This window comes from Sinocyclocheilus grahami, unplaced genomic scaffold, assembly GCF_001515645.1.
Source record: "Sinocyclocheilus grahami isolate Dianchi unplaced genomic scaffold, SAMN03320097.WGS_v1.1 scaffold1.1, whole genome shotgun sequence".
NCBI classification, from domain to species: domain Eukaryota; kingdom Metazoa; phylum Chordata; class Actinopteri; order Cypriniformes; family Cyprinidae; genus Sinocyclocheilus; species Sinocyclocheilus grahami.
This window is the reverse complement of record NW_015505180.1, coordinates 163,244-175,680: the sequence shown is the minus strand read 5'-3', so window position 1 is coordinate 175,680 and position 12,437 is coordinate 163,244. Positions and strand designations below refer to the sequence as shown.

The 12,437-nt window shown below is 37.6% G+C and overlaps 2 protein-coding genes across 3 annotated transcripts in view; one reads left to right on the top strand and one right to left on the bottom strand.

The window, feature by feature from the left end:
- Nucleotides 1-5,263, bottom strand: part of LOC107593980 (tetraspanin-11-like) — a 17,530-nt gene extending 12,267 nt beyond the window's left edge. For both annotated transcript variants that reach the window (XM_016283939.1, XM_016284011.1), the window contains exons 1-2: nucleotides 5,164-5,263; nucleotides 2,476-2,567 (exon numbers count right to left, since the gene is read on the bottom strand). In XM_016283939.1, coding sequence (XP_016139425.1) covers nucleotides 2,476-2,562 — 87 coding nt within the window. In that variant the 5' untranslated portion in view covers nucleotides 2,563-2,567; nucleotides 5,164-5,263. The remainder of the gene's footprint in view (nucleotides 1-2,475; nucleotides 2,568-5,163) is intronic.
- A 3,945-nt stretch (nucleotides 5,264-9,208) lies between these two features.
- LOC107589816 (protein arginine N-methyltransferase 8-B-like) overlaps nucleotides 9,209-12,437 on the top strand; it is a 7,220-nt gene continuing 3,991 nt past the window's right edge. The window contains exons 1-3 of the mRNA XM_016278393.1: nucleotides 9,209-9,795; nucleotides 11,003-11,239; nucleotides 11,882-12,037. Coding sequence (XP_016133879.1) covers nucleotides 9,727-9,795; nucleotides 11,003-11,239; nucleotides 11,882-12,037 — 462 coding nt within the window. The 5' untranslated portion in view covers nucleotides 9,209-9,726. The remainder of the gene's footprint in view (nucleotides 9,796-11,002; nucleotides 11,240-11,881; nucleotides 12,038-12,437) is intronic.

The following is a 12,437-nucleotide window of genomic DNA, read 5'->3' as shown; positions in this document are numbered from 1 at the left end:
AAATGTATATATATATATATATATATATATATATTTATTTATTTATTTATTTATTATTATTTATTTTTTTTACATTAATTTAAATTAACATTTTATTTAAAAATATATATTCACATTTAAAATGACTAGTTTTGACTGTTTTTTAACAAACTCTCATTCTGACGGCAACCATTCACTGCAGATGATCCATTGGTGAGCAAGTTATGTAATGCTAAATTTCTCCAAATCTGTTTAAATGAATAAAAAAATTCATCTACATCTTGGATGGCCTGAGTGTGAGTACATTTTCAACACATTTCAATTGAATCTGAAAATACATATATAGATATACACATTTTAAAATGAGTAGTTTTGACTGTTTTTTAACAATGTGGAAAGTGGAACTGAGGGGGAAATGAAAATGTGATTGATAAGCAATAACAACAGCAAAAAGATCTTTAAAAGTCTTCAATTTAAAGATATTAAATTAACAAAGACATAAAAACTGTAGGGTTGGATAGATAGCGAGGACAAACAATGATGAGAAGGTAACTGGAGTTAATTCTAGATATCAAACTGAAACTCCTGTTCCCATTCAGTCAGTCACGTTCTACGTTACGTCAGTGACTGACGAATTGGGAGCCGGGTTGGGTCCCTGTGTTCCACTTCGCTGCCCCAATGCGGGTACATCGGTGGTCTCCCTAGTCCCACTAGTTCGGTCGCTGGGGGCCTGGACGAGGGTTACACAAGTAACCTAGACGTTTCAAATGATAAACAGTTATTTCATAGTTTGACAGGCTTGTCATTATTTAACCAACTCAAATAATCATTAATTCACCCTGAGATTTCAGCACAGGTTAATTATCTACCTGTGTGGTGCTGTGCAAAGTAAAGACTTCATTCATCTCTATGCATACACACACTTATTTATCTGTTTCTCAGACCTATCCAATTCGGAAACTGAGGAAAATCCAACAAGGCTCCTCCCTTCAACACTTCCAGCTCTTTCCATGATACTCTCCACTGCCAAACTCAAACAGCAGCTATCCCAGAGACCCATTGTCTCTTTAATGCTCCCTGAGCTGCTTGCATACCACACACAGTGAGGACTTGGAGTTTGAGGAGGAAATTTCTTTACAAAAACTCTGTATTGAATGAATCACTAGAGTATATACTGAATATATTTCAGATGTTAAGCTTTAAAGGAATAGAATAACTCAAAAAAGAAAATGAGTCATTACTTACTCACCCATGTCAATTCAAACTTCAATGACTCTTTTTTTTCCATGCAGCACAAAAGGTGAATATAATGAAAGTGAATGAGGACTGTGTGTGAGATATAGACTGAAATACATATGGACCAATTTTATGATATTTTATGGTGCTTCTTTGTCCTTTTTAACTTAACAGCATTTAAAAAAGTACAATACAGTACAATATTCTGAATTTCTCTATTTGTGTTCCACAGAAGAAAGTCAGTCATACAGACTTGGGTGGACTATCCGTTTAAATAAGTGGATTAATGCACAGGGTTATGCATTCTGGTTGAAGGTGTGGTTTCTGAATCATTTCCTGGATTTCTCTTCTTTTTTGGTCTAGGATTTACGGAAATCCATCTGACTGAAACTGCAGTAGAGATGTAATTACAAAGATGAATTCAATTAAATAATGTTTCATATTGAGAAATGCTTTTTCTCAGACAGCAGGTTTGTCTTTCTCCACTCAGAACAACTTAGAAAACACATTCAACTCTAGAGGGCACTGTACTTGTTGAGCTAATACACAGGTGGGTGGGAAGAGAACAAGAGAAAGGAGATGATTGGAAAAGACTCAGATTTAAAAAAGGTATGAATGTCACGGTATTTCATTCACATACACACTTTTTCTTCCCACCCTTTGTCTTTTGTCTCTCACTGCATCTGATATTTCATAAGAATTCTGCCTAAAACAGAATATGGAAATATTCTCCAAACATCGTTTCTTGCACGACAAAGTGAAACAACAGCTTAAAATCAACCGTTTATCTTTAAACCGTTGCTTCAGAATACAATTCCATAATCCGAAATAATGAAAAAGTGAAGAAGTCAATCCCCTGTTGTCCTCTCACATCAAAATATTTGTTTAGAACTGTTTTGGACTGTTTTCACTTGTAAACGGTGCTTGATCTGTGCATATTTCTCCCTTTATTCAGACGAAACAACTTTTATGGATAGAGGATTCATTTGAAGTTAAAATACTTTAAAAATGGATTTTCACTTCACAAGCTGTTAACTAATGGACTGGAGTCGTGTGGATTACTTGTGATGTTTTGATCAGCTGTTTGATCTCTCATTCTGACGGCACCCATTCACTGCAGAGGATCCATTGGTGAGCAAATGACGTAATGCTAAATTTCTCCAAATCTGTTCCGATGAAAAAACAAACTCATCTACATCTTGGATGGCCTGAGGGTGAGTAAATTTTCAGCAATTTTTAATTTTTGCATCTAAGACTCACCCAGAACAGGAAGTTGAAAACGAAGAGGAGGTACTTGAGACACACTGTGATCCAGTCGTCCTGCTCATCCTTATACAAGCTGCCCATCTCTTCTGTTGGTGAAAAGAGAGAAAAAAGAAGTGCTACAGAAAAGAAGTTCTCATGAAGTGGTGGTTGTTCACTCTTTGCGTATTTACGAGGCAAAATGGGAAAAGGACAAAGAAGAGGAGGTGGGCAGGAGCGTAAACAGGCTTTTGGAAAGATGGCAGTCAAACACTGTTCTTTTCCATGACATGTTAATTAACAGCTGTGGCCCATGGGTTTCTGCCACAGACAGACGACACGCTCACATCTCAGGGCCTAGTGTGGAGGCGGTGCATGTCAAAACAGCCGCCATGTATGGCCGATAAAATGAGGGTGTTTGGCTTGTAATGGTTGAAAACACAACAAAACTACACACACTCCAACCCACACTGCTGGTTTTAAAAACCTTGAGAACAACAAATGTAGCTTCAGATTAGAAAGATGACACGTTCTGCTCCAAAACACAAAATTAGACTGCAGACTTTGGTTTATATATAAAAAAAATCTCTGCTATAATGGATTTTATAGTCTGGATTTTCACTGTAAGACCTATTGATTTCTTTTGGATACTGAGGCATAAAGAAGCTGTTCAGAATAACTGTGGGGACATATTGATTTGCTGATCACGTGTTATAAATGTATGGCGAAAGCCCTCGACGTGTGTCAGTAGTAATCACTTAGAGTGCTTTTTCTAAAGGGTTATCTACCTGTTTTAAGCAGTGAATACATATTAGTTATCATGGTGATTGACTCCAAATGCAGAACTTTGAATTTGAAATTAGGATTTAGTACAAAATAATGTTTTATTCATTGCATTTGCATTTATTATTCACCTCACTGTGAAGGTCTGCCTGATAAAGACAAACTATCCTCTTGTCCACTCTGTTGACAGACCGATGGCGTTGGTTGGGATTTGGGACACATGCAGGCTTTGTGTCGTTATGGGTTACCACAAGTATTCAAAGAAATGTTTCAAGAATTTTACGGAAGCTTGATCTTCTTATTTACTCCTAATACCGATTTACTTAAAAAAAAAAAAAAAAGCTGTATTATTAAACCACATATTGATTTACTTCAAAAGAAATGTTGCATTATTAAAACATTTAATAAAATATTAAACTGTAAACCAAAACAATGGATGTTTTTTTTTCTTTAGAAAAAGCTGTAATAGTATAATATACCATAAAATATACTGTTAGCACAATAATACAGGTGTTATTAAAGGAACATACAATTACATACTGTATATCATCAAATGTAATGTGTCATGCAGGGACTTGTAACAATATCTCACTGTAAAAGTACACACTGCTGGGGGGGAAAAAGCTGGTTTGCTGGTCTCTGACTGGTTGTAAAAGAGGTTTCAACACAAGACTACCAAACCATTCGTGGGATGGTTTAGATGTGTTTTGTTTGTTTATGTTTTGTTTTTCGCAGCAGAGTACTGTCTTCTTGAATATAAAATGGACTTTCACTGTAAAGTTTTCTACCAATAAAGAATTGAAACAGTTTCTTAACCGTAAAACTATATTGTCCCATTAAACTTTTTTTTCTACTGTAAGGTAACAGATTTTTACTGTAGCATTTCTTAGGTTATTTTTTGTTCAAATTAGTAACATTTTTACAGATAGCATGAGGTATTTTTAAGGTTAAAGGAAGCTGAAAGGCTTACTTTTGTCTATTTATACGGCGTTTCACTTTCGCTGTGTTACCTCTCTGCACTGTAAAAACAATTTCGTAGTTTTTACAAAATAATTTTGGCAGCTGTGGTTGCCAGAATAATTGTGTAAAAAATACAGTAAAACTGTAAACACATTTTACAGTATAAAACTGTAATTTACGAACAAGAAAATTTGAATGTAAACCAGTAAATTCAACAATGCACACTGCTATTAAAATTAGGGATGCACCGATATGAAAATTTTGGCCGATACCGATAACCGATTATTCTTTATTTTTGAAAGCCGATAACCGATATGTTGGCCGATAAATCTATATCCAAATTGTTATATACTTTTTGAGAGCCTGATTACAAAAAAGGTCTCATCATTAAAAGCCACCAGTTTTTTTCCATAGCATTTTTACAAAATGTTACAGTTAAAATTACACTTATTTTTTACAGTGTGTGTTCAGGGGAGTTTGCTGTGGTTTCCTCGCAGGAGAGTGACACGTTGACTCAAAAAGATAAAACAAACAACAACAACAAAAGCCACGGATGCTTTTCATTTCTGAGCGATGTGAATAGCGTGAGAAATGACTCTTCTGAGCATTTTAATTATTTCAGTTCACATTATTATCCCCCTTCCTTCTTCAACACACTACATAGGCTACAACGAAAGCAATGGTGGTTGTCCCGAGAAAAAAAAGACGACGTGTTATGCAGCCGTTTCTTTCTTTCCTCCCCCGGACTTTGGCCTTATAGTTTACCGCAAAACGCATCCAGGTTTCTCAGTTGCGTTGATCCTGCGACACTTTCCGCACTCATGAACGTAAACAAAATAAAACTGCATGGTGTGATGCACACTTTATTTTTTCTAGAACCACCTGCTCTTATGTCGCGTTTGGGACAAACACCAATGTCCCTTTCCATCGCACAAAGAGAAAACATAGCGTGTTTACACTTACCTTAACAGCAGATAAAGCTCGTTTTCCCCAGTGAGGCTTGTTGCTCCGGAGGCGTGTGTCTAGTCGGCGGGGGTATCGGAGGGTCAGCGCAGGATGTGAGGAGGAAATGCAACTACAGCCCGCCCCTTCATTTCATGAGATTAAATACAGCAAGCTGTTCATCTTCAAAGGCTGCTCGTGGACTAATAACTGTTAGTAGTGCTTTTAAGTAAGTTGCTTTGTCCCATTCTCTGAAAAAAGAAAATCTGTTCTTTTCTCTCCTGGGGTTGAATTTGTAAAATTCATGTGAATGTGAATTTGTTGAATAATAAATTCATATTTTCAAAATGCAATCAGCATAAATAAATATAGATACATTTTCATTGTGAAAAATTTGAACATGGCTAAAATATGGCTAGCTGTGGAACAAGCAAAATAAATTGTAGTATGAATTATTAGTAATTAATTAAAATAGGGATTACCATATAAAATGGAGAAAATGTATATTATATTTGATATCTTATATTTATTATTATATTTTATTCATATTATATTTTAACCATGTCATATTATATGAGTCAAAATCATATTATAATTCATGGGGAAATGGGCATTCCCTATGCAAACATTTGTTGCAAACATGTTTCTTATTTTAGTAATAATTTACATCTTTTTTAATGTTGCATATGTGTTATTTTTTTATGTTTATAACATTATTTTCATTATGCTAGTTTTGAGAAAGTACAGATTTGTCATAAAGGTACTTTTAATTATATAAAGTACCTACATCTGTCAATGTCCCCAAGATGAAAGCAAGGACAAGGCAGGGACAATGTAAAATATGATTCCCAATGGACTTCAATAATTCACATTCACAGAATCTTTCACATTATGGAAATAATCCTGACAGTTTCTCAATGCACGCAGCTTGACTTTCTGTTGACTCTCCATTTGATCTCAAACACCAGCCTCAGTTGTTCTCTCTGCCCTTTTGTGCACAGAAGTTCCTCTGTGTGCCCTTCTCTTTCAAACCTCAATCCTGGTAACCTAATAAAGTCAAAACCCCATTAGGAGAACATAGGCAGCCATAGGCAGCGGATATAAGCCGCAGTCACCTGTCTGTGACACAGTTTTCCATCTGAAACAGCATTAGAGAGGAAAATGTTATCCATCATGTCTGAATTAATGGAAAGAGTCTACTGAGAGAGCGAAGAAACCATTTAAAGTGCGAAATGTCATTGCTAATCTGTATTCTGGCTCTGTTAGGGCTCCTAATGGAAATGAACACAAACAAAAGCGCATTGAATTTGAGATTAGAGTTCTGCATCTTCTATATGTTTTTTCCAGATCTTTCCAGATTTCATCTGTTGATCGACAATAGACTGCAAAGTTTTCATTCTGGGAATCAAATCTGAGTCAAATCAGCTGGAAATCCAGGTACAAGCGGTGACATGAGGGACAACAAACATACAAACATCGGGAAGATGGCAAGAAAGGATGACATTAACAATGCAGCAGATGCCAGAGAACTTTGAAAAGGAGCTCAGCCTATTGAACTGATGTTTGTCCTTTTGAATTTGTCTCATTGTGATTCCCGTCTGGTTCTGTCTGGTTTTGTCTGCCGCTCGCCTGTTATTTCATTGTTGTGTCCTCATGTCGTCCTCAGTTCTAAGCTATTAAATGGCACCTTCATGGTTTGTGTGTATATGTGTGAATGGACACATGAAAACGGCCTTCAGGGATAGTGAAAAGGACCAAGAAAAGGACAAAAGAAACCTACTGACTCACAGACCATAAATGTAACTGCACACACTTCCTCCATGAAGTTTCAGAAAAGGCTTTCATTTAGCAGACCGACTGCAAGGCCGAGGACGATCCTTCTGTTTCAAGACCACTTCTACACACAGATAAAGACATTCAACCAAAAAGCAAACTGTTTCTGTTTGGTCATTTCTTAAAGGAGTAGTTCACCCAAAAATAAACATTTGCTGAAAATGCACACATCCTCAGGCCATCCAAGATGTAGATTATTTCTCCATCAGAACAGATTTGGAGAAATTTTGCATCGCAGTGAATGGTTGCCGTCAGAATGAGAGTTCAAACAGTTGATAAACACATCACAACAATCTACAAGTAATCCACACGACTCCAGTCCATCAAATAATGATTTGTGAAGCGAAAAGCTGCAGATTTGTAAGAAATACCTCCATCATTTAGGCATTTTAACTTCGCTTCTGGCCAAAATAAATACCAGTCAGTAATCCATAATAATGCTTCCACCAGTGAAACAGTCGGGATGACTGTTGTCCTCATTGATTCATAAGAGATGACTTTTTCACTACAGAAAGCAATATTATGCAGAGGACAAATGTCTTAATGATGGACTTGTTTAGTACAAACAAGCAGTTTGTGGATTATTTGCATTAGTTGTGGATTATTGTGGTGTTTCTATCAGTTTATTGGACTCTCATTCTGACGGCACCCATTCACTGCAGAGGATCCATTGGTGAGGAAGTGATGTAGTGCTAAATTTCTCCAAGTATGTTCAGATGAAGAAACAAACTCATCTACATCTTGGATGCCCTGATTTTTTTTGGGGGGGGGGGGGTTGGGGTGTGAACTATTCCTTTATGAGCAAGATAACACAACTGAAAGAAAAAAATATGTGCGATTAATGGATACTTACTTGACGCAAACAGTCTCAATGCCAGAAACGGGTTTCTGGAAATTAAAAAAATAATTAGTGTTTTGCTGTTTGCTGCCCACATTTTCTCCTGTATGTGTTTTAAGCGTGCATGAATGTGTGTGTGTGTGTGTGTGTGTGTGATTGACAGTGTATGGTGTTGTGGTGCTGTGTGCGTGTGTGGTATTACTCAGCATGCGTGGGCATCCGTCCTTCAGTGTTATACATGAGCAGCCCATGTGTTGGAAGTCCTCTCAGCAAGATACAATAGACCGTACCTTTATTTCGGTCTAGTAGATCACACCATGAGCTCCATTACTGTGAGTGTTCTGAAATCAGCACTGATCGAGTTTGTTTACTGTGTTGACATTTTCAGTGCTGAAAATTTTTTTTTTTTTATTATTTTTTTTGGATATTTGGAGAGGATATTGATCTTTAAACTCATTAAGTATGTAAAAGTGTATGTTTGTGTGTGTGACAGGAAGAGAAAGAGTATATGTTCTGGCCAGGACTTCCTCCCACATTAGCTCCAGGGATTACAGAAGCAGATGAGTGGGTGGCATGTAAAAACATGGAGCCGTTCGACTCCAAATCTAGAATCCCTCACCTCTCTTTGTATACAGACACATGTGAACTCGCTCCACTGTGGGCTTAGATCGGCACAGGCAACAGCTGCTGGTAAAGTTTCTTCTGTGCTAACCATAAATAAATGCAAAGAAAAAAGATTTAGTAAAATGTTTTTATATATATTTATGGGGTCGGTCTTGTGTGCTGCAGTCTTTTTTTTTTTTGTTGCAGATTCAAATAAGAACATTGAAAATAAAATGTTAAAAATGTTGTTGATCAAGTGTCAATATTAGCATTCTAAAGTCTTAAAAGTTCGTTGCATTTAGTTATGTTTTATATCTGGAGTCTCTGGCATACCCAACATACTGTAAGTAATGCAATATACATTTCATAAACATTTTATACAAGTTTTTAAGTTGAAATTTTGCTGAAAGGAAATTCAGGCAAGGAAATTCTTAAAATCTTAAAACTATCAACCTGCTATTTCACTATACGTATTTTTGTGAAATATTTAGCCTAAAAGTCCAGACAGGACGTAAATGGCGTTAGAAACTCCGAGGTCATGGGTTCGATTCCCAGGGAATGAACGGATAAGATGTAGCCTATACTTTGATTGCAGTGCAATCACTTTGAATAAAAGCGTCTGTAAATGAAAAATTATACATGCTTGTCTGAAAAGGTTCAGCCTTGAAATGGACTAAAACGTAATCGGCCTTGTGTCCTTTATTTAGAGAAAGTGGAGGTGCGATACTTGTGTGGGAGGCACTAATTCAGCTACTGATATCGCTCCATTCTGCACTCGCTGCGCTCGAGTTCAGTCAGCACAGTCTTTCAACTCCAACTTTCAGCGTGATCCAGACGCACTTGACTGACCGCAACGCGACGAATTGGCCAACTAGGATCCGACGACATGTTATGAACTGAGAAATAATGGATTAACATGTTAAACTGAAATAAAAGATGCATTCTGATCTGTCAGACTCCATGTAGCGCGGCGATGCGCAGCGGCAGGTGATGTGGAGGCTGACGCGTCGGGGCTCAACTGGTCTCCAAGCGGCGCTTAGAAACTGTGGAAGAACTTTTACACGATTGGCTTTCAGTAGGAATCAGAATCATGGAATTGAGGGACTATCCACTAAGTCATCATGACAATTTCAATATTAGTTTCTATTTAGGCATTTATTGTTTATTAAAAACAGCTGTGCGAATTAACAAATGGGCCGTTTTAAAGCGCAAACCTAGTATTGCTTATTGAATTACGTTTTAAAACTTTTCTAGTACATTTAGTGACAACACTTGCCCTTATCGAGTTAATCCGGATCCCGTTGGCTCGTATGGGACTGAGGCACTCATCGCGGTGCCTGCTCCTGCGGAGAAAGATGGCGGAGGCGGAGAGCTCGGAGGTAAGTCAAAGATTCCTTAAGTCATTTATAATACATCAATGCTCGTCCGAACATTCGTATATCTACTTCTAAATCGCTTGAGATTCATTCTAGTCGCTTGTGTGTGTTTAAGTGCATGATTGCGTAAAATGACGCGCTGGTTTGGAGGTCATACAAATCAGTGCCCGGTGATGTGTAGGACTATGCAGACTAATAACCACCGCGATCCGAGCAGAGCAGAATAGTCCAATTCACGGAATAACGTCCTGAAATCGATCCCACAGACCACACCGAACGCTAAATAGAGAGGTTTATATTAATATTTAGGTTGCGTAAAGATTAGGCAGTCAGACATCAGATGAAACCTCAAAGGCAACAAATTATCCTATAATTTTGTACCTAAACGATAAAATAAGACGATCAAGTCGTGTGCTTGCTGAATTGAGCAGTCATTGCTCTTTTATGTAGTCTATTGGGTCATCGCGAGACGGCTGAGCGCTGTCCTTGGTGCTGCAGTATTTTGCCCCCCTCCCCAGCTAATTAGCATATTCACCTTTGCATACCTGATTTTAATGTTGACGTTTGTTATTAGGTCACTAAATAACACAAGCCCTGAATAGCAAGGTGAAGAAAAATCACAAGACATAAAAGTGCCCCCATTCCATCTGCTTTGTTAATTGTTTTCAGTTTTTACAAAATTGTCTAATTTTTCTTCTCAATTGCTTTTGACCTTTGTTCTATCCATCTATCTATCTATCTATCTATCTTGAAAAAAAACATTTGCAGAAAAAGGTACCTTTTGTCCATCTGCTTCATTAACTGTTTTTCACACATATTTTTTAGAACACTGTCTATTTTTAATTGCTTTTTTGGCATGTTTATTTATTTATTTCATATAAAAAAATCTATGTACAAATCCGAATCTATCTATCTATCTATCTATCTATCTATCTATCTATCTATCTATCTATCCATCCATCCATCCATCCATCCATCTATCTACATATCACATTGAATGATACCTTGAAAAAAATCTAACTTAAAAAACATTTGCAGAAAAAAATCCCTCAGTGCAACAACACCAAGGTCATGGGTTTGATTCCCAAAGAGTGCACAAACTGATTAAAGTCGGAGTAAGAGTTATTTTAGATAAAACTGTCTGGCAAATGCGTCCAGTAAGTGGTGATGTATGACAGTGAGCCTATTATTATACTATTGTCTTGACCAGCAGCGCCAGCAGCAGCAGCATATTTCCAGTGCTCCCTCATCCAAGTCCTTACAACCATCTCCGCTACCAAAGCCAGTGACGTCCGTTCATCATGTTCCTCATCCTCCACACACGCCGCATGTCTCCGCGCTTTCTGCCTGTCCGGGCCGAGGCAAGATGGCCAAGCTACTCAACCCGGAAGAGATGACATCACGGGACTACTACTTTGACTCCTATGCCCACTTTGGTATTCATGAGGTAACTGGAGTCCATCAAGCATAGTGAAGTATGCTAGTCTAACCTAAGATGAAAGTGTGTTTTTATATTGTTCCTCTCTGTTGCTTTAAGGTAGAAAAATATCAGAAAATTGTTTCTGCTATAGAACTTTTATCACATGCAGCCGATTGTAAGAACTTAAAAAAACACCTTCTAACCTCATTCAAGAAGAACTGAGAGAACACCTTTGATACCGGCATATTTAGAGCATGAGGGTCAAACTGTTGACACAGTTCTTGATAACAGGAAAAAGAAGGATGAGAGTAAGATAACAAGATGGAGAAAGGGAGAAAGAAAAGGAGAGAGAATTAGAGTGGAGGGAGGGAGGGGGGTTTGGGGGGGTTGGAAAGATGTGCATCAGTTAATCCCAGCAGGCTAAATGGAGACCTGTCTCTATAAAAAGAATCCTGGAGACATTACGCTTTGTGCCCTATATATTGTCCTCCACAGCCCAGTCAAAAAGAAAAGGTGAGGAAACGAGGAATAAAAGTCATGGACTCAAATTCTCAAACCTGCACCAGTAAAATATGTACAGCCATACTCTACTGATCAAATATTTTAGGGTCAATTTTAAAACTAATTGCATCAGTCTGACTAAAAGTAGTTTTTTTCCTCTCTCAATAGGAAATGCTAAAGGATGAGGTGAGGACACTGACCTATAGGAACTCCATGTACCACAATAAACACATCTTTAAGGATAAGATAGTTCTAGATGTGGGCAGCGGAACCGGAATCCTCTCCATGTTTGCTGCCAAGGCAGGAGCCAAACATGTATATGGGGTGAGGACTCAAATTACTCATTACAAGTGTGTTTACTGTTATATACAATAGCTTTGAGTTAGAGGGCAACATGCAGGCATTACTACAGATCTGACTCTTTTTTTACACTCACAAACAGGGTGCGAACTACGGGGGAGCTAGGGGGAGCTCAGCTCCCCTTAATAAGACATGGGCTCCCCTGAAAACGTGATTTGTGAAATTTTGGGGGGTCTCAAAAAATATTGACAATGTGTTATTTTGACGTGCAATTTCAGTTTTGTGTAATGTGATCATCGTGGATTATTATGTGTTAAATTGCAAAAATATCATTCATTCATGCATGACGGCGATTTAAACCTAAATCACTTCAATAAAGATAACTATACATGCTATTCTTGTCATGAGCATCAAGGTGTGGGGG